We start from the raw sequence: 20,843 nt of genomic DNA, 5'->3' as shown, positions 1-20,843 counted from the left end.
GTCATACTGAAAAACATGAAAATCTTGCATATCTTGCATCAAACAAGCATATTTATTTCAAAAAATGGCTGTGTGAACTGCAAAATTTAAATGTTAAAACAATGTGTAAAATCAGCCTTTTGCAGTAATGAGACCGAAAAGGGATTGTTTAACGATTTAGTCCAAATGAGTTCCTTTAAGTTAAGATTTGTTTCAGTGTTCATTTTACAATACATGCAGTACCCTAAAAAAGGGATTAGAACATGATAAAGGCAATTAAGGTATAAGTTTAATATTTTTTTCTCTCAAAAGAATGCATATACAGTACAAAGGAGAGACTTCATACATAGCATTTGGTTTACACCAAAACAAAAACAAAACAAACAAATAACTAGGGAGGGGAAACCGACTGGAAATCAAACTAACACTGATCCACCCGTGTTGCACTATTAAACTTGGTTCTTGGTTCTGAGGAGAGGTCATCTTGCACTACCACATAAACTTTCAACTGTTGCTTGATTTCTTTCTTAAAAACCACAGGTGGACCAGAGAGTTGCTGTGGATCCAGCCCCTAAACAAAACGGAGTGAAATGAACCTTTGAGGAAAACAAAATTTAGATATATATATATAAAAAAAAAAAAACATTTGGTAAAATAAAAACAACTGGAGCCTACAACAACTTTTGTCAGCGTACATTATTATTAATGTTAACCTATCCAAAGGAACCTGGAGGCTTACCTACATGCATCACAAGTTCTGGAAAAACGCTTCCATGGTCCCTAGCAACACATTAGAACACGCCACTTGTTCTGCTAACACTGTTAGAAAGTTCCCTGCTTGAGATAGACCAATTTTTTTTTTTTTTTTATGAGGAGTCAAAATTATACACTGAAAGCAACTGAACCATTTACAGGACTACTGCCTTGAATGCCTATTAAATGGGAATATTGGCAAAGAATAAAGAGCTATTTCTAAGCACTTACAGGCGATGTTGTTCGAGGGTGGGAGAGGGCTTACGGCAGACTCGCGAACACATCTCCAAATATAATAATTATTTTATTTCTTGGGCTAGTGACGTTTTGGATCAGGTCAGAGTGATTTGGTTGCCATTTTTGAACACCGTACAATGTTTGCACAGCACAATGGAAAGAAATACAACCTGAACCTACTTAAGACTTTAGCGACTGAGAGTGCCTGTGCAGTGGTACTACTGTGTCACATTAACCCACTTAAATGCCAAAACATGGCTGACAAACCAAGGCAGCATCTCTAATAAATCTCTCCATGAATTACAGAAGACCCCTGGAAGTAAAACTAGAAAAGGCCCTCTAGGCTTTTATATTAATGGGCATGTGGTTTTTGTTGTGTGTGTGTATGTGCATGTGTATAGTGGGTACTCTTTATTTCTTTATTGCAGAGCAAATATTGAAACTCACTTCTTTTACACATTGCTTTTTAGAGTGTAAAGCTGTGGACCAGCCTTAGCAGAGCAAAGAAGGGAGGGGGAGAGATGTGTAACAGGGTGCTCATAGCAGCACACATTTAGGCTTCTTCTTGGGCTCTGGGGGCTCCAGGGCTGCCAAAATCGCCTCATCAAATACGTTCTTTAGGCCTTTCTGTGAACACAAAGCAAGGGAGAGATGGACACTCAACATGGGTAAACACACAGACAAAAAAAAAAAAAAAGGAAAATCAATGGGTGGTTTGGGAACAAAATCACTTCTGCCAGACGCAACATGATTCAATGATTTTGGACATTTGAAAACACAAAATATAAGAACAGCATTGTAAAAATAATGGATAAGTAGCATGAACTAAATTTAAATGTGTAACATTTACTACAGTGGACCAAGCAACTAAGAACGCCAAATTGGGAAAAAGCCAAAAAATGAAAACAATGAATTAGGATGGGTTTTAAAAGAAAATCTGCAAAATGGATAAAAAAAAAAAGCTAAATATATTTTCAAACTGTGCATAAGAGTGTTGCGCTCCTACTGGTATCTAAAAGCATAAACAGCCAAACTGTTAAAACTTAAAAGAATAGTCCACCCTAAACTGGAAGATACTTAAACTTGGAAGATATTCTGAAAAATGCTGGTAACCAGTTTCAGTTTCTATCGATTTCCATTTTATTTACTGTACATATAATGGAAGTCAATTGGAAATGAAACTGGTTACCAGCACTTTTAAGTTCTCTCCAAAATATCTGTGTTCGGCCAAAAAAATGAAAGTCATAAAGGTTGTGATGACACCAGGGTGAGTAAATGACTACACAAATTTACATTTTTGGTCGGACTATCCATCTGGATGTGTCAAATTTTACTAACGACCAACTCTGCAGACACAGATTCCATGTGGGCCTAATAAACATTTCAGATTGGTTGGACGATTTTTTATACTTCCTCTGCAACTATTGAGTAAAACCCAGTCAACTGAAAAACCAACTGAATTAAGGTGTCAAACAAGAAAGTAGAAGTGCAAGCAAACACAGGCTCAGAGACCGAAGGGTTGGTGAGGTGAAGGGTTGGTCAAACAAAAACTCAGGCCTCTAGGTGAAATAACAAATTCACAGGGACAAATGCAACCTGCAGTGTAGAACTGCTACAAGACTGCCCTCATCTGGGCAAACTGAGCAAGAGCATAACTTTCATTAGAATTTTACATACTTTTTTTGTTGATAAAACGGCTCAAGTGACATCTTAAGCAAGAGAGAACATGTATAATACACTTTCTGTGCACATGCCCAGATTAGAGCCAAGGAGGAACAGGAAACTAAGTATGACATTGTTTGAGAAAACTGTCCTCAGAAGGGAAGCCTGAGCAGTTACTTTCCTGTCGAGCGCTGTTAGCATGCCTCTAATTAATTCTGTGACAAGGCCACAAGCAACTGGTGAAGGTAGATGTGGATAACACTTTGTGCAAAAAAGACACTGTGGGTAATCTGTAATAGTGTTGGCATCAAAGTTGATCGAGGCCATTAAAAAAAAAAAAAAAAAAAAACTCTATATTTACTCTTTAAACAGTATTATGCATTAATTGATGAGAGAGACTCATTAAGTAATGGCAATTTCACATGTCCTTTATTAATGGCACAAATCATTTCACAGGATTGTATTAAGCCATTTAAACTCAAGACGTTGTACGGATAAGAATGGCACCAAATTGCAGCCATTCGTTAAGTTTAGAATTAACTTCTTATGATACAATTGTTGCAGTACAAAATAAATACACTGACATAAGGAATAATGATTCTTGCAAATAAACTGAGCAGCAAATTAATGAACCATTTTACCTTTGTCTGCTCTTAACACTAACAATGAAATAAAGACTATGAACTTTTGTCTAAAGCAACATATCAGTACTTAAAGCAAAAAAACTATATATTCAACCCATCATTGTAAACATCCACATTTTTATTTTCAAACCCAAAGTGCAAATAATGATGGTAATAAAAATCTGTGGAAAGGAGACAAATGTCACTCCCAATAGATGAGTCTAATGGTAGCAGTCTCCAAAGCAAACAAAAAAAAAAAAAAGTAGGAAAAAAGAAAACGGCAAAAGCAAATCCTTTAGTATTGGTGAAACAAGATACATATTTATGACGTCACTTAAGAGATCGGGAAACTTGTCATTTCTGTGGAGCAAGAGGTAACTAAAGGAAGCAGCAAACATCTGGGAAAGAGTGGGGCGTTAGAAAGAGAGAGGTTTAAAATATACAGCACTTCCGTTTTCGCTGCGTTTCAGGAGGTTCGAGGGCAGCTAGGATAGCTTCATCAAATACATTCTTCAGACCTCGCTATGAACACAGAAGGGAAGGGAAACAGAATAAAGCACCAATGTTAGCAGTTACAGAAAACAGATGAGAAAGAGAGAGAAGAGGTGAGATATAAAGAGAGGAACTAGCACATTTCAAAAGAGAACAACAGATAGTGAGGAAGAGAAGCTGCTTGTAGAAGCTCCTGTTGCACAGAAAGAACCACTAAGTAGTAATTCTACAGATGCAGATGCCACACAGGCCAATGGGTGATACTAACAAATGGAAATGGATAAATTAGTGTGGCAGGCTTATAAATAAATAAATAAATAAATAAAGTGCTAAACAAACAGAATAAAATAATAGCTACTTTAAAATAAATTTTTGTTCTTATTGTGAAATACCGCAAATTCTTTATCATACCAATAACCCAATTAGATAAGAATCACCCATGCAGTCACATAACAAATTATATTCTAGGAAGCATCTAGAAGAAGTGCTAGTCAATGACAGATCAACCTCTAATCACAAACCAAAGGAGAATTTCAAAAAAAAAAATCAAACCGGGTCACCAAGTCTCTGAGCCTCTGACCGCATGCTATGAAGATTCCACTTTCTTGTTAACGTAAACAGTACATAAATTGAAATAAATAAATGCAAAACACACCTGGAAGAATTTGTTTCAAAAGTCAAATGTCAAATCTTAATCCTATATCATCAGGACACTTATTCTAACCACTGAGAATGACGTGAAAACATTGAAATCTAACAGAAGAGGATATTTTGGCATGTTAAATGACCAACTAAAGAGGCAGTTTCTGTTATAAAGATGATGATATTCATTCATGAACGTATCGTCACAACTGTGTGCCGTGTGTGAGACCTCACTCACCTGCGTCAGAGCGGAGCACTCCACATATTTGACAGCCTTCAGATCACGGGCCAGTTTCTCTGCTGTCTCCGGAGTGATGGGTTTCTGTTTGTTCTTGGCAAGCTTCTCGATGGTAGAAGGATCATCTCTCAGATCAATCTGTGTCCCCACCAGCAGGAAGGGGGTCTTTGGACAGTGGTGGGTGATCTCAGGTACCCACTGTAGGACAAAAGGTCAAAGGATCAGACCATTTTTTTATTCCAATCAACTTGTGTAACTGTTCTATAAATGACCAGACTTAATACTAATATACTCTGGTATACAGTTTCATAAAACGAAAAAAAATTTAGACTTCTCAAAACATGTCTTTGACATTGTGTTTTGTGCCATTGCTTTGGCAAAGCATGTCAAACTGATAAAAAATCTAATGATTGATATGGCTTAGTGCTCTAATCAAATTGTAAATGCTGCGATTTAATTCAATAGGAATACAGTCTGTTGTGCAGCATGTTTCAAAGTGAAGCACACACATTTGGAATTGCAACAGACAACAGTTACGCATAGTTTTCACATTCGTATAATTTCCAACATTTTAACGGGACAGGTGATTACACGATTTCACCAGTTTTGTAATGAGAAGCATTAGTAAACTTTTCACCAAAATAACAGCTAAAGGGTTTAACTCTTGTAAAGCAATTTCCCTAAAAGTAATACTTACAATAAAGCATTTCATTTACATTTATTTTAGAGTGAAACTGCATAATACCAATACTATTATAATATTAGTCAATAATAAAAAAACAGTACCATTACAACGACTAATACTTTTATTAATACTAATAACTTTAAGGTAAAATTCATATTTACTCTAATTACTCTTTATATCCTCTACTTATAACACGCCAATGTAAATGTAACAGACTGAGACAGTACCCACAGCTAAAAAGAGATCAATTCAAAAAAAAATTATTCCATTCCACTTAAAGCTTTCAAATCTCAAAGTGTACTATATTAGTGCATTAAACTTCATAATATACAAAACTATGACCCTGGATCCCTCTTGAAGGACCAAGGTCTTGTGGGGAAACACTGCAGGTGACCATTTTGTACTACAGACAGATATCGACAGGATGACACATCAAAAATAGAGCCCAGAGACCAACAAATACATCGTCCTGGCAGGTTCAAATAATTCAAGCTCACCTTTTCTTTGACGTTTTCAAATGAAGAAGGTGAAACAACTGAGAAACAGACTAAGAAGACATCTGTCTGAGGGTAGCTCAGGGGTCGCAATCTATCATAATCTTCCTGACCTGCAAAGAGACGGAAATGAAAGAATAAATTTAAACCAAGAATGCATTTGCAATCCTAAGTAGCCAATGGACGTCAATCAGTCATGTGGCCCATGGTGCATTTGACCATACAGAGCAAAAAACTCTGGTCCCACAATCCTCTTGTAAAAGCAGTTTCAAGCTCAACCACCCTCCACAGGAATGTGTGGAATTCTCCAAAGCTCCTGAGGTCTAATTTCTATAACAATGATCATCATGAATGTTTTTCCCCATCAGCCCATGAGCTCCACCCTTCCTATTCCTACTGTCAAACAGGTTTTATTAAAGCTTAATGATGCATGTTAATTAATAAGCTATAAATGAAACTGATGAAATGAAAATTAAACTGTACCTGCAGTGTCAAACAGCCCAAGGGTGTACGGCTCACCACCAATCATAACCGTAACTGCATAGTTATCAAAGACCTGTAAGCAAAGCAAAGAAAGTGTTCTTAGTATATTCAGGAAACTTTTTTGTTTGTTTTCATACAATAAAATGATGAAAGCCACTGAAATCCAGCTGAATAAAATCATAAACATGACAGGTCAAGACACGAGACTTCAATAATACAATGGAACAATAAAGGAACCGGAAAATGATACTCACCGTTGGTACATATTCGGAGGGGAATTTATTAGTGGTATAGGAGATTAATAGACAGGTTTTACCCACTGCACCATCACCAACAACGACGCACTTGATCGTCTGCATAGCTGTGCTTTTACAAATCCACTGTTTTCATTCAAGATCTGCAATGAAAGACAAAAGCGTTCACATGAGACACTTTATTCAGTAAATAGCTGACTCGCCACTAGTGTGTCAGTCTCAAGTTTGGAAGGTGTAAAGAGAGACACTAAAGCACATGTGTATTACACAAAATCTCTATGGCCACTACTATCACGTGTGCAGAGTAAAATACAGATAGAACAACAGAAACAGCCAAAATATTTGTATCAGATTTATTACTTTATTGTAATCTATAACATACATAGGGAGGGAGAGCAGAAAGAGTAAATTAGATCATTAATGACAACAATATTCAGAGTGGGAGATCCATTTAGCAGGGCTGAAGTCTCCCTTTACTGTATGATCTGAACTAAACATATGATTTAAATCAGTGTTTCCTGCACTACAAAACAAATATAGCCTACAGCACAAACAGTGTTGACAGATTCACAATCAAATGGCTTTGAAAGAGTTACTGGTTACTAAACCAACACCGGAACAGACTCACTTACTGTTGTAGTGTGAAGCTAAATATTCAAAAACTGAACCGCTCTTTTTGTAACAGAACTATATTTTTATTAAAAATACTTTGTCTTGAATACCAAAACAGACTGTGAGACCTAATCTCTGTTAGTGAAATTCTCATGCTGCTTTTTCAGTGTTAGAAACTAAATGTGTTGTTGGTCTGCAAGCATAAACACCCACATTACAAACTGTAAGAAGCCTAGCTGCGATCAACACAAAGTGTGTGAAATTAATCAGTCCCCATTAACTGCTGCAGAAGTGAGAGTAAGTCATATTCCAATCAAATTCACATCCTTTAATGTCTCCCAGATAATTACATTTGTGCAGAAATAAATGTCCTTTAATTATTCTGGCATGCGATTAGCTCATATGCATCCAAGAAATGCTATGTGCAATGACTGAGAAATGGTTTCACTTATATACATTATGGTTTTTCTATAACCCACCTACTCCGAGCTGATAGAAACAACGGAAGCCTGAAACTTGTGGTATGCATTTTGCATAAATCTGACTATACTGAAGATCGCACACATTTAACAAAAGGTTAACAGTGGTTTGTCTTCTATTGTGTACTGATTGCAGACTAGGTGCATCAATTACAAGATTATTCTCCACTCAGACAACTAAAACAACTAACGAATCCATACACGGTGTCTACACTGGATGCGAACGGCACGGCACGACAAAATACTATAGAACCACTGATCTATAATAGAGGTTCATATAGGGCTGGACGATTATGGCCTAAAATCAAAACCTCGATTAATTGAACATTTTACCTTGATTACGATTAATGAACGATTATTTCTTTATTTATTTATTTTTTTATTTTTTTGCCCTCATAGTTCACGGACAAGATTTGTACTGTAAATATGATTGACTATCAGCAGTTATTAGGGGCCAAGCACTGAAGGTGCGTAGGCACCTATTGTATCCGTTAGGATTCTTCTTATTATTATTCTTCCTTTTCCTTCCGCCGCAAGTCTATGGCAGCCCAAAGAACCACTGGCGGGAAAGTTGTGAGATTTGGCACACTGATAGAGGACAGTCCAAACATTAACTATAACGAATTTGAAGTCTCTAACTCCAACTCTCTAGCACCACCACTTGTCCAAAATTTTAATTTTATGCTAATAACTTTTGAACCATAAGCCAGAAAATTAAAATAATTTTTTCTTATGAATTATTGGCTCATGCCAAGTCGAATGAAATCCACAAAAAATCGCAAGGTTTCGTTTTTTCGCCATTTTGAATTTTTTGCAGAACCTACTTTTTCGTACTCGTCCTAGATGGTTAGTCCAATTTTCAGAAAAATTGGCTCAGATGATCTTCAGACAATGCTGGCAAAAAGTTACGGAATTGATGGAGTTGATTCGTCTAACCGTTCTCGAATGACACGAACTAATTTGACAAAAAGCACGCAACAGTGCACGTGAGGCTGTATCTCGGCAACGGTTTGGCATATTGAGACCAATCTTGGTGACTGTTATAATAACAATGACCTGAGACTACCTGCAGTGTTTCGACGCAGCGCCACCTAGGGGTCAGGAGATATGAAAAATGCATATTGTGGCATATATCTTCTGAATGGTTTGGCCAAAAATCACACAACTGGTCTCTTTAGATTCAGTGAGTCATGTCGAGTCGAATGATATCTAATTTTCCCGTGTCAGCCATTTTAGGCGTTGGCCATTTTGAATTATGTTTTAAAATGCTGTATTTTTTGAACGCACCTCACACTGACCATGCCACATAAATTTGGTAACAGCACCACCTATTGGTCAAGAGTAATAAACCATTCATTAACCATGAATAATTACACTTATAAAAATGCTAATAACTTTTTATGCATAAAAAGCATAAAAGCATGATTTAGCATATTGACACTAAACTTTTTGTGTGTTATTGTCATCTCACACAGAACACACCAAAATGATTTGATTACAGCGCCACCTGTTGAGCAAAAGTGATAGGCCATTTAATCTTATTACTAGTGGTTTTATTTATGATTTTTCAGCCATTTCAATTACAATCATCCCAAAATTGGTTTAATTGCTCATTGTTGCACTTCGTGTGATGCTACATGCCATTCTTAGCTCCTCAACTTTCCGCTGGAGTGCTTGGCCCCGTAATTGCTGCTTGCAGCTATATTTTTATCTATGTTCGTAACATTTCTTACTAGGGTTGGGTATCGTTTGAATTTTATCGATTCTGATTCTTATCGATTCCTAGTTTCGATTCCAATAAGATAAAAAATCCAATATAAAAAAAATTAAGTCAAATATTTATATGTCAAACATTTTTACAAAGCATTCTGTTGCAGCTGAATAACATGAGCAAAAATCAGCAGCCTACAAAACACTGCAAGAGGAATTTTGCCTGTGATTAAAAAAAAAATATCATAGCAAAAACAACTAGATTAATATAAATTTGAAATATTAAAGTGTTAAAGACAAGTAATAAGATAGGTCAGTAATAAGAAAGGAGCAAACAAATCAATTAGCAATATCATAAATAAATACAACTAAATTTCAGGTACAGAAACTGTAATTAAAAGTTTAAAAACACTGCATAGTTTTCTTTTTATAAATAAAATAAAGATTAATCAAGTAAAGTTATTAAATATATTCAGTCAAGATCAGTGAATGATTTTCTTTTGTTCCTCTAATTTAACATTAATGAGAGCCAGCGTGTTTATTAGGCTGTCTCTTTAAGGCAAAAATACTGTACATGTGTGTTTTCTTTCTCATCTGTTTACGTTCACGTAAGACAAAAACTGCTGCGTTTATGATGGTATACTGATGTAGTTTTCTGTATCATAGTTTCGACTCGGAACAACCTTTTCTACAGTTAAAATACTCAGAACAGTCCGAGAACGGACACAAACCGGGAACCCGCAGCGCGACTGCCAACCGCTACTCTCTGTGCTTCATGTGCGCTGCACACAAACATGCTATAATAAGTTTTAAGATTCTAAACTACTTTAGTGATAAATCACAGGACAGTGCTGACAACTAGTTTCTGTGTTCCTCTGTGGGCGCGATCTTCACAGCTACGGTTTATATGAGTGTTCGTGCCACAATGCAGCTGCGCGAACATGGTAGCTCGATATAAGAATACACATCCATTCATCTAATCGCTTAAATGTCCAAACCATAAAACAAATACAACTGACAAAGTTTAGTGAAGACGCAAGGCTCACTGAAAGGGAGGAAAAGGCTTAACGTGTTATTAAACGAGTTGCATTCATATTCAGGGCTAATCTGTTTTTTAGATAGTATACTTTATTAGTATGATTTTTAGTGAGTTTGGTCTGTTAATATCACTGTACATTAAGCCATGTTAAGAGTGTCCCCTGTCATCCAGCGCAGCTGCCCCCTCAAGCATCAGATCGCGGAGCAACATCAAAAAGAACAGCTGAGACCGGCCGACAGTTAAGAGTAGCTGAAGCCTTTGCGAAATCTGTAAAATATAGCCGTGAAAGTAACAGGCATACCTGCTGAAGTCACGGACAACCTCCGCGTCAGTCCCCATACCCAAGAGAGCGTGAGCAGATAACGAGCTCACACATGCTATCTGCATGAGGAGTGCATCGACTCCAGCGCGAATCCACTGTCCTGGTGGGCCAGTGCCGCGATAATCAGTCTAGATTTCCGCTGCTGTCCAAAGTCGCGCGCAAATACGTTTAATACATGTTAGAACTCTTTGATTTCTTAAAAAAAAAAATGTATTGGAAAACGCATGTTCTTGTTGCTGTTTGGTATTTAACAATAAACAAAAATGTTTTAAAACGTGTCTCTGTCAGTTAAAAAAAGCAACAATATATGCTACATAACTCAACGATAGAGCTTTGTATGCAGCAAAATCAGGATAAATTATGTAAAAAAAAAAAAAAAAACGGCGGTAATACCGCATATCGCGCTATTGAGCCACCTATAATAACCGCAGGGGAAATTTCTTAACCGCGACAGCCCTAGTAAGTACTGCCGCTCCGTAGTATACATCGAGTACGAGTGATAGTGAATCTCGAAAGTGAAAGTAAAAGGCGATGTGTATTCAAAAAGGGGAGGTACAAACTTTACATAATGTGATTAAATACTAATGCAAACCTACACTAAGGACAACCTAAATCCAAACTCAAGTGCTCAACTATTCATATTCTCTCATAACTCTGCCATGTTAGTGTGAAACTTTGACCATGTTCTAAGAATCTCAAATGTTTCATAGAATAATTAACTATAAAATAACTAAAATATCACACATGCACAATCTGCAAATTGTGCACCAACCAGTAGTGGATTAACAAAAAGGTCTAAAATACAAAAAAAATAAAAATATTAAAATGCCCTTTTGTTAATTTTTTTTTATTTGTATTTATTTTATTTTTTGTAACGGTCATACAGTGGAAATTAGGAAATGCAATGTCATGAATGCACCACAAATGGCATCTTCTCTCTTTTGAATATAAATGTGGCAATAAAATCTGTATTGTGTAAATAGTACTTATATAACCATGTAAACAAAATTATTAAATATGTCAAATTGACAAATTGGACTCTAAAACAAAGATAAAATTGTACAAAATTTGTTGTGATGTAAATTTATTATTCAAAAACTCTTTGTTGTGTGCATCTAATATTTTCATTAACGTAATTGCAGATAGTGTTGTCAAAAGACCCAGTACTTCGGTACCAAGTTGGTACTAAATTTTTTTAAATGTGACAGTACCAGGTTTCTTTAAGTACCGGTAGTACCGAGGTCCCGTTCAAACCCGGTTCAGCGCTATGATTTCCGCGAAGCAGAAAACGAGGACGGAATCTCAAAATCCAGTCATGAAAATGAAACTTACATTTTAATATGGACAGTCATGGAATTTGTCAAAGTTAGCATAAATTAATCAAATCAAATCTCCATATGGACCAGTATCTGTAAATGTTAAGCCGCAAATATTGCTTGAAATATGAATCCGTGTTCTGCGCGTCTCCGTGTGAATTAATGAATGGCAGAGACGTGCAGGTTTGTTTACTACATAGACTGAAGCGCATGACGCTAGCATTAATTTCAGCATCTGAGCTTCAGAGTTCTCTCTCCATCAAGCGATCTTTTCAGTTTCTCACACATGCAAAAGAGAGAGAGAGCGAGAATCTTACCACGCTGAATCGACACGCTATATGTAAACTATTCTTTATTGTCTTTTCCTGTAATGGAGTTCATTTAGAATTATTCATTCATTTTTGAACAAGCAGAAGACATACCGGTTTCTCCCGTAGTGGGCGGAGCTAATGCGCAAATGGCAATTTCATTGGCTGGCGCTGATATCTTACCGTCCCGGTTTTGATTTCAGCAAATCAGTTTGACCGAACGCAGACAACGTGATTAATATTCATGAACCCAGCAGCTCATCAATTCATAGTGCATTGTATATACATTAGTATGATAGTAGAATTAGTAGTAGTATTATCTTTTAATAATAATTAATATGATCTATTACTTTTTTTTTTTTTACAGAAACCATCAATGACCAAAATATTCATGAACCCAGCAGCTCATCAATTCATAGTGCATTGTATATACATTAGTATGATAGTAGAATTAGTAGTAGTATTATCTTTTAATAATAATTAATATGATCTATTACTTTTTTTTTTTTACAGAAACCATCAATGACCAAAAATATCTTAAGCATCACCACCAGTCTTAAGTTCAGTTAAAATGACAAATATGCATTAATTAGGCCTAAAAGTTCATTTTTACATAAAAGGCATAGTGCTAGAAATATTACTATTATTATTTTTTAAGAAATAAATCACAATATTTCTTCCATGTTTTAATTTTAATAGAAAATCCCTTTACCAGAAATAAAATGTGTTTAAATTTCATAAATTAAAAGAAATTAAATTTTGGTGAAACTTGTTTACTGTTTTTCATAATTATATAACTTGTAGAAAAACTTTAAACACAATTGTAAATAAGTATAAAGAATGGCATTGGTTTTATTTTTAGTGCTAAAAAGTTTTTTTTTTAATTAGCATATTTTTGTGTTTTGCTTTGGTACCGAAATTGGTACTGAGAACCGTGGATTTTCACTGGTATCGGTACCAAATACTGAAATTGTGGTACCGTGACAACACTAATTGCAGACTTTCGTACTAGCTTGTATAACCAACAAAATTTGTTGTGATGTAAATTTATTATTCAAAAACTCTTTGTTGTGTGCATCTAATATTTTCATTAACGTAATTGCAGACTTTCGTACTAGCTTGTATAACCAATATTTTCATTAACGTAATTGCAGACTTTCGTACTAGCTTGTATAACCAACAAGCTAGTACGAAAGTCTGCAATTACGTTAATGAAAATATTAGATGCACACAACAAAGAGTTTTTGAATAATAAATTTACATCACAGCAAATAGCAAACAAAGAATGAATGAAAAGCAAGCACAAACATTTCAACCCCTATGTAAATTTAATTTCTGATATAGTTCACATTTAAAACATTCAAATTCCCCCCTCAGTTCTGATTGAGGGTCACTGCAGCTTTAAACTAAAGCATAACATCTCCAGTTTCTGTAAATCGTACAGCGGGTCAGTATGTTAAACCACCATCCACACGGCACAGACCCCAAGCATGTGAAGAGGACACACGGGGGCAGAAAAGAATAGTAGAGCAGCAGCCCTTTCCTCTGGTGTGCGGAGGGGAAGCAGGGGACTGAAGCGCTAAACTGAGAGAACCATTTCCTGCTGTTTGCACCGCGCCTGAGCAGCAGCTAAGCCTCTGCAGAGCTATGCAGCAGTAAGCGGGTGAGCCTTCAAGCTCACAGATGGTCAGGACGAGGAGATGGTAGCCCATCCCGGCTGTTTCCTTCCCCTCGCACACTGCAATCTGTGGATGCAAGGCCTGACCTCATTCTACAGTCAGTGAAAAACCCACAAACAAAAAGTGGTGTACTGGAAATAGCTGTATTAAGGCCAAACATCAGTTTCCTTCAAGCTCTAGACTGAGTAAAGCAATATTATCCTGATTCATGTGCAAACCTAGACCGTAAATCCGTGCTCTTTAAAACCAGGGTACATTTGGACAAGCCTATTTGAATCAGTCTCACCTCTAATTCTTCTTTTCCCCCTAATCCATTTTTTGGGGTGGAAAATATTTGACTATGCATCATCAGCCATTTATATGATAATACACATAAAATGTATAAAAGCACTGCTGGCATATGTAATTCAATGACCAGTAATGCTTGTTATACACAGTAACAGTTACATTAAAGGGTTAGTTCACCCAAAAATCTAAATTATGTCATTAGGCCATCCTTAAAAATAATCTTGTTTGCAGTAACCCGACCGACCCTGTCAATTTAGGACCGACTCAAATTTTAATTTTTTTTGCTTTTAGTCCGACCGACTTATTTATTTTATTTACTTATTTATTTTTATTTTTTTACTCTGCAAACAACTAATACAAAAGCAATAAAATAATATTAATTATATTTTAGTAAGTATTGTAAATGTATACATTGCCTACGCCTACATACAAATGAAGGCTACGTTCTGTCTTAAAAAAAAAAACACCTGTGACGTCATCTATGTTTACACGGATGTCACACTATGGCCTGTGCTTTCGCTTCGTCTCATACTCTCATTCACTGTCAGAGTCAACTGTTCGCGCTTGGTTATAATTGCTGCAGTAAACAAAATTTTCGTGGTCACTGTTCAAAATAATATACCTATATTTGTTGTTATTTGCTGTATAATGCATAACGCATCTAGACAAAATCGATTTTACAATCGATTCAATGAACACTTGTCACTCAAATCAAACAGGATTTTTTTGTGACAACCCAAGAAAGCAAAGTAAACGGTCTCTCATTTGTAGGTTGCATTGACACCTAGTGGTGGATGCATGTAAAACCGTACCAATTTTTTTTTTCTCACCTGAAAATCATGCAATAAACATGTTTTTGACAAAGATTTCAATTTGTTTGTGGTCTATATAGCCTGCATCAAAATTAGGTTTGCAATGATGCGCCCGAAGGCACGGGTTGAAGACCCAGTCAGTGACGTCACAATATGCTAATTTGTTTAAATTCATACCTACGTAATCACCATCACCAAAATTTTTTTTTTTTTTTTTTACATTAAAACTTGAAAAAAAAAAGACCTACCTACCGACCCTTTTTTAAATTATTTTTACTGTTACTGCAAACCAAAATATTTTTAAGGATGGCCTTAATAACTCACCCTCATGTCGTTCCAAACCCGTGAGACCTCCGTTCATCTTTGGAACACAGTATAAGATATTTTAGATTTAGTCCGAGACCTCTCAGTCCCTCCATTGAAGCTGTGTGAACGGTATACTGTCCATGTCCAGAAAGGTAAGAAAACATCATCAAAGTAGTCCATGTGACATCAGAGGGTCAGTTAGAATATTTCGAAGTATCGAAAATACATTTTGGTACAAAAATAGCAAAAATTACGACTTTATTCAGCATGGTCTTCTCTTCCGGGTCTGTTTTGAGATTTCAAAACACTGCAGTTTAGTGATATCCGGTTCGCGAACGAATCATTCAATGTAACCGGATCTTCTTGAACCAGTTCACCAATCTGAATGACTGAACTGCTGTGAAGAGAGAACTGAAGATGAACACCGAGCCGAGCCAGATAATGAACGAAAGATTGACCCATTCTCGAGTCAAGAACCAGTTGCATCGGTTTTTGGATCACCAGTAGTGATGGGAAGTTCGGTTCTCTCGGACAGTTCGATTCAATAAACCAGTTGAAGAAAACGGTTCACTGGTTCTTTTGCGCTCGACGTAATGACGTCATTTGCGATGATTGCCCTTTATTCAAGCCTTCGCTTTAACCGCGCTCATAACATTAGCACAGAATCAGTTCAGAATCAATCACCAAAAAAAAACAGTTCGGTTCAGATGCTCTGTGTGTCAGCCTGCTTCATGCTGAATCACACAACACATGCGCAGTATCATCAGCTCCTCGGTTCTCGAATCGGACGCAGACAGAAATGGTTCTTGACTCGAGAACGAGTCAATCGTTTGTTCATTATCCGGCTCGGCTATGTGTTCATCTTCAGTTCTCTCTTCACAGCAGTTCAGTCAGTGTACTGCTTGAGTAAATGAATTACTCCGGGATATTGGTTTATTTTAACTCAGAGGGAGTATCAGACACGTTAAAAAAGTTAACAGCTTAAGTCATTTGTGGATTAATGCTTATTGGAGACGCGAACTGTTTCAAACGATTCAATTCGATTTGGTGAACTGTTTCAAGAAGATCCAGTTACATTGAGTGATTCGTTCGCAAACCAGATATGACAAACTGCTTTGTTTTGAACTCTCTCACAACAGTCCCGGAAGAGAAGACAATTAGGGGTGCTCTGATCACGATCGGCCGATCGTTATGCGCATCTCGTCAGTAAAGCCGGTTCTCTAATCAGCGGTTAATTCCATCAGGTGCGTGATTTCACAGAGTAGCTGTTACTACACAGAGCCATTGTTAACTGAGAAGATGCGCAAATCCACGTTAATTTTCAGCGTTTATTGGCACATCTTCTCAGTTAACAACGGCTCTTTGTAGAAACAGCTGCTCTATGTGAAATCACGCACCTGATGGAATTAACCGCTGATTAGAGAACCGGCTTTACTGACGAGATGCGCATTAACGATCGGCCGATCGTGATCGGAGCACCCCTAAAGACAATGCTGAATAAAGTCGTCGTTTTTGCTATTTTTGGACCAAAATGTATTTTCGATACTTCAAAATATTCTAACTGACCCTCTGATGTCACATGAACTACTTTGATGATGTTTTTCTCACCTTTCTGGACATGGACAGTATACTGTACACTAGGGCTGTCAAAATTGCTCAAAATTGACGTTCGAATATTCCCTCTAAAAAATACACGAATATTCAAACCATTCGAACATCTGGTTGCGCATGTTGTCAATGACGCGCATTACGTCAATAACAGGCAAAAATAATACAAAGAGACATAACTACTTGTATAGATCGTCTATTTAAGTTTAAACATATATGACAACGTATTACCTACACAAAAACAAGGAAATGAACTAATGGCCAAGACTGCAGACCTCACGCTCTCTCACCCTCACGTTCTCTGCGCGTAATGGTTTAAATGAACAAACAAAGTTTTGTGCAAGCAATTTAAGGTCGCGACTGTTGTCCCAAATATAGCAGGCTTCATTCAGTGATTGAAACAAATATTATTAATATTAATTGAAGTTTTACAGCATATAGAACTGGCATTGAATGCTCCGAGCGAGCTGTGCTGTGGTAAACATGGAACTTTTCCTTGACATGAAACAATAAATAATCAAACCTCGGATTCATTGCTTGACAAAACTCCCCGAAGCGTGCCCCATCCGCGATACTGATCGGTCTCATGTCCTTAAAAATGAACGAAATTATTTTATCCGTTATGGCCTCTTGTCATGTTGCAGACAAAGTGCTTGCGGCGGGCAATGCAAAGTAACGTTAAGTGTCAGGACGTGACTGTTTAGCTGGAGTTCCACACATTATGCCATGCTCATTTGGGTGCACATTTTTGAGATGTGACCTCATGTTGCTAGTTGTCGAATGGTGCTAGTTGTCGAATATGCTAACAGTATCTTAAATAGCTTGCATACAACAATCTCGCGGGACAACAATTTTACCTCATTTTCTCTGCTGCGGTCGAGTTGGGCTCTGCATTTGCTGGCATCTTCCATGAAGACGCGTCAACTTTCAGCAGTGATGCTGTGCCAGACAGTGCGACTCCTGTGACCTGTCCCTGAACCCTCAGGCGCGCTAGCGCGCCCACTCGCAAAACAGACAACCACGCCTCTACTACCGCGGGCCTTTTTTTCCACTTTTTTTTTTTTTCGAATATTAATTTTCACCTTCGAAATTAGTTTTTTTTTTAAACTATTCGAATACATATCAGAATTTAGAATATTCGTTGACAGCCCTACTGTACACACAGTTTCAACGGAGGGACTGAGAGCTCTCGGACTAAATCTAAAATATCTTAAACAGTGTTCCAAAGATGAACGGAGGTCTCACGGGTTTGGAACGACATAAGGGTGAGTCATTAATTACATAATTTAGATTTTTGGGTGAACTTTCCCTTTAACACAGTAATTATACATTTCTTTACTTAGACTTTGTTTCTCACGATTCTGATATGAACACAGAACTGCAAAACAAACTCAAAATTAAAATTAATTTTTTCTCAAAACTCAAAATTACATCTCAGAATTCTGAAATCTTTCTGAAGTTTGTATCTTGCTTTTCTGAGTTCTCAAAAAAATTGAAAAATTTTCAGCAGAATTGTGAGTAAAAAGTCAGAACTGAGATAAAAAAAAGAGTTTACATAGACGTGATGGGTGACAAGCTTATATTAAATGTGTACATTATGCATGAACAGCGTGATAAAACACTGAAATAATGTAAAATCATTTAATTTCAGCATCTGACAATACAGTACATTCAAGAGTTTTGCAATAGAATTGTGAAACAACTGTTTTGTTATTAGCAATATCACTATGTAATATTATGTAAATATTAATATGTAAATGTGAGCCAAACTGTTTTGCTATCCTGTCTTTAAAGCTACACATTTTGCACTTGACAAATGGCTGTGTAAAAAAAATAAGTAATGTAAAACGATCGCATGCCATGTAAATAGATTACTTTGAAAGCTATTGCTTTCCAGCTGGTGCAAATTATCAGTAGAACATTAATGAACCATTTATGGGAAGAATATGAGTAAAATATTGCCTATTTCTACTATAGAACACGAGTAAAAAATTAAGATCTACCTGGATTCGTCTATTCTTCTCATGCAAGGCCTGCCTTCTTCCTGTGATAGTTTAACAATTCATTTGTGGCAGGAAAAGCATTTCCTCAATGACCAGAAGTAACATTAAAAGAGAACTTGTTGCAAAATACATAATGATGCAAGTAAAAATGATGCTGAATCCTCTTCTACCAAAAAAAAAAAAAAGAAAGAAAAAAAAAGAAAAATCATCTAAGACTGAGAGGGAGTAATGCTTTGGTACTTCATTCACTGGTATATCATTCAGTCTACAAGAAGAAATCAAACAAAATATTACCCTGGATGCAAATATCCATTAGTAATGCTTTTCTTTTAATTTTCATAACCTACAACCTGCAGACAAGTCAATATTAACAGTGCTAAAAATAGACATGGACTATAGAAATAATGAAAGAGAGACATCACGTATATATGTATACATGTTAAGATCAATAACAGGCCTGCCAGTTTCACTGATACTAATACAAACTCAGATCCAATGGCACATAAATAGATATTAAATAAATAAATAAATAATGCAGAACCTCTGAATTTCCAATGATGCTATCCCACTGAAGGCCACCAAAACACAACATTTTAATGAGTGTTCACTGCACAATTCCTTTATGGAAATCAATCTGCATTTAAAATAAATTAGCAATAATATGCTAATATGAAAATATAAATAAATGATGACAGTTACGTTATCCGTCGTCAAAAGGCGACTGCAAAGGATGACAGATTGAAAGCCAGAAATGGCTTTTTATTTAACACCGACAAAACTTAAATTAATTATTGTATTGACACAGACCTTACATATGTGCGATACAATAAAAAGATAATAATTGTAAAAGCGCTTATGGTCAAATCTGACCGGTTCTTCTCAGCCTCAGCTAGCCGCCAGTGCTAACTGCCGTCCGGTGCCATTTAACACGTTTAACTCGTTTAATACCCATTCAAAATATCCATATTCATACAGTACACATGCATAACTCGATGTTGCACCAAGTCAAGCGCTGATATTGATTATAAGAAGAAAAATCTAGCTGATATCTAGAGCGTCATTGGCACTCACCGTATCCTTTCTGCTGGTTTGTCTGCGCCGGGCGTTGGCAGGTCCGCGCGCGCGGGGTTTCCAGAACTCAAGAGCAGGGGCGCGCGCTACGCTGCGTCACTTCAGCACACTTAATTAGAGCAAGAACTTGTGCTTTTTGCAAAATGCAAAGCAAACACAATATATGCATATACGTTTTATCATTTCATTTTGATATGTACAGTAAACCACTTACATATTACTTACTCACGTACCACATACATCGTTCTATTTCAGTTTGACTTGAGATTCAATTAATATTTCATTAACAAGGAGGCAGAAAAGATAAAGCAGGAGTTTATCCATGCACGGAGAAAAAAATAATTATAATAAAAAATATATATTTTGCCATTTACGAGGCAATTAATTCGTTTTACACAAACTGTGATAATCATGTATATATATATATATATATATATATATATATATATATATATATATATATATATATATATATATAATAAGATGATGTGTGAAATGATGCCTTAAAATATTTCCCTTCCAATATGTCTAATATACTGTTACTTAACACACTTAAAAACAAATCAAATTTTAATTACGTATATGTTGCTGTCATTTATATATTGGTTTGTTTTGCAATAGCAGCAGTGTTGTGAAAGCAATAAACTCTGATATCTGTCAATATAAGATGTACATAACCTCATTTTACAAGCCACGGGCTTATTATTTATTGTAAAGGTAATTATTTTATTATTTCTAATTATGTATT

The 20,843-nt window shown here is 36.3% G+C and overlaps 1 protein-coding gene across 2 annotated transcripts; it reads right to left on the bottom strand.

Annotated features, from left to right (window-relative positions):
* Window positions 1–246: 246 nt before the first annotated feature.
* On the bottom strand, window positions 247–20,252 carry LOC132126775 (cell division control protein 42 homolog). 2 transcript variants are annotated; one of them, XM_059538261.1, is made up of 6 exons: window positions 20,096–20,252; window positions 6,543–6,685; window positions 6,289–6,361; window positions 5,809–5,918; window positions 4,627–4,824; window positions 247–1,596 (listed from the first exon to the last, which is right to left on the bottom strand). In XM_059538261.1, the coding sequence occupies exons 2-6, from the start codon at window positions 6,645–6,647 to the stop codon at window positions 1,507–1,509; spliced, it is 576 nt and encodes a 191-aa protein (XP_059394244.1). In that variant the 5' UTR covers window positions 6,648–6,685; window positions 20,096–20,252; the 3' UTR covers window positions 247–1,506. The 2 variants fall into 2 exon arrangements, with proteins under 2 accessions (XP_059394244.1, XP_059394245.1); XM_059538262.1 differs by lacking the exon at window positions 247–1,596 and adding an exon at window positions 3,039–3,776.
* Window positions 20,253–20,843: the final 591 nt, after the last annotated feature.

This window comes from Carassius carassius, chromosome 44 (genome assembly GCF_963082965.1).
Source record: "Carassius carassius chromosome 44, fCarCar2.1, whole genome shotgun sequence".
NCBI classification, from domain to species: domain Eukaryota; kingdom Metazoa; phylum Chordata; class Actinopteri; order Cypriniformes; family Cyprinidae; genus Carassius; species Carassius carassius.
This window is presented reverse-complemented; position numbering and strand designations above follow the sequence as displayed.

Coding starts and splice junctions, on each gene's coding strand:
- LOC132126775 (XM_059538261.1), bottom strand. CDS start 6,647: ATGCAGACGATCAAGTGCGTCGTTGTTGGTGATGGTGCAGTGGGTAAA. Junction 5,919..6,288: donor TGGGCTGTTTGACACTGCAG/GTACAGTTTAAT, acceptor GTCTCTTTGCAG/GTCAGGAAGATTATGATAGA. Junction 1,597..4,626: donor AGTGCTCCGCTCTGACGCAG/GTGAGTGAGGTC, acceptor TTGTGTTCACAG/AAAGGCCTAAAGAACGTATT.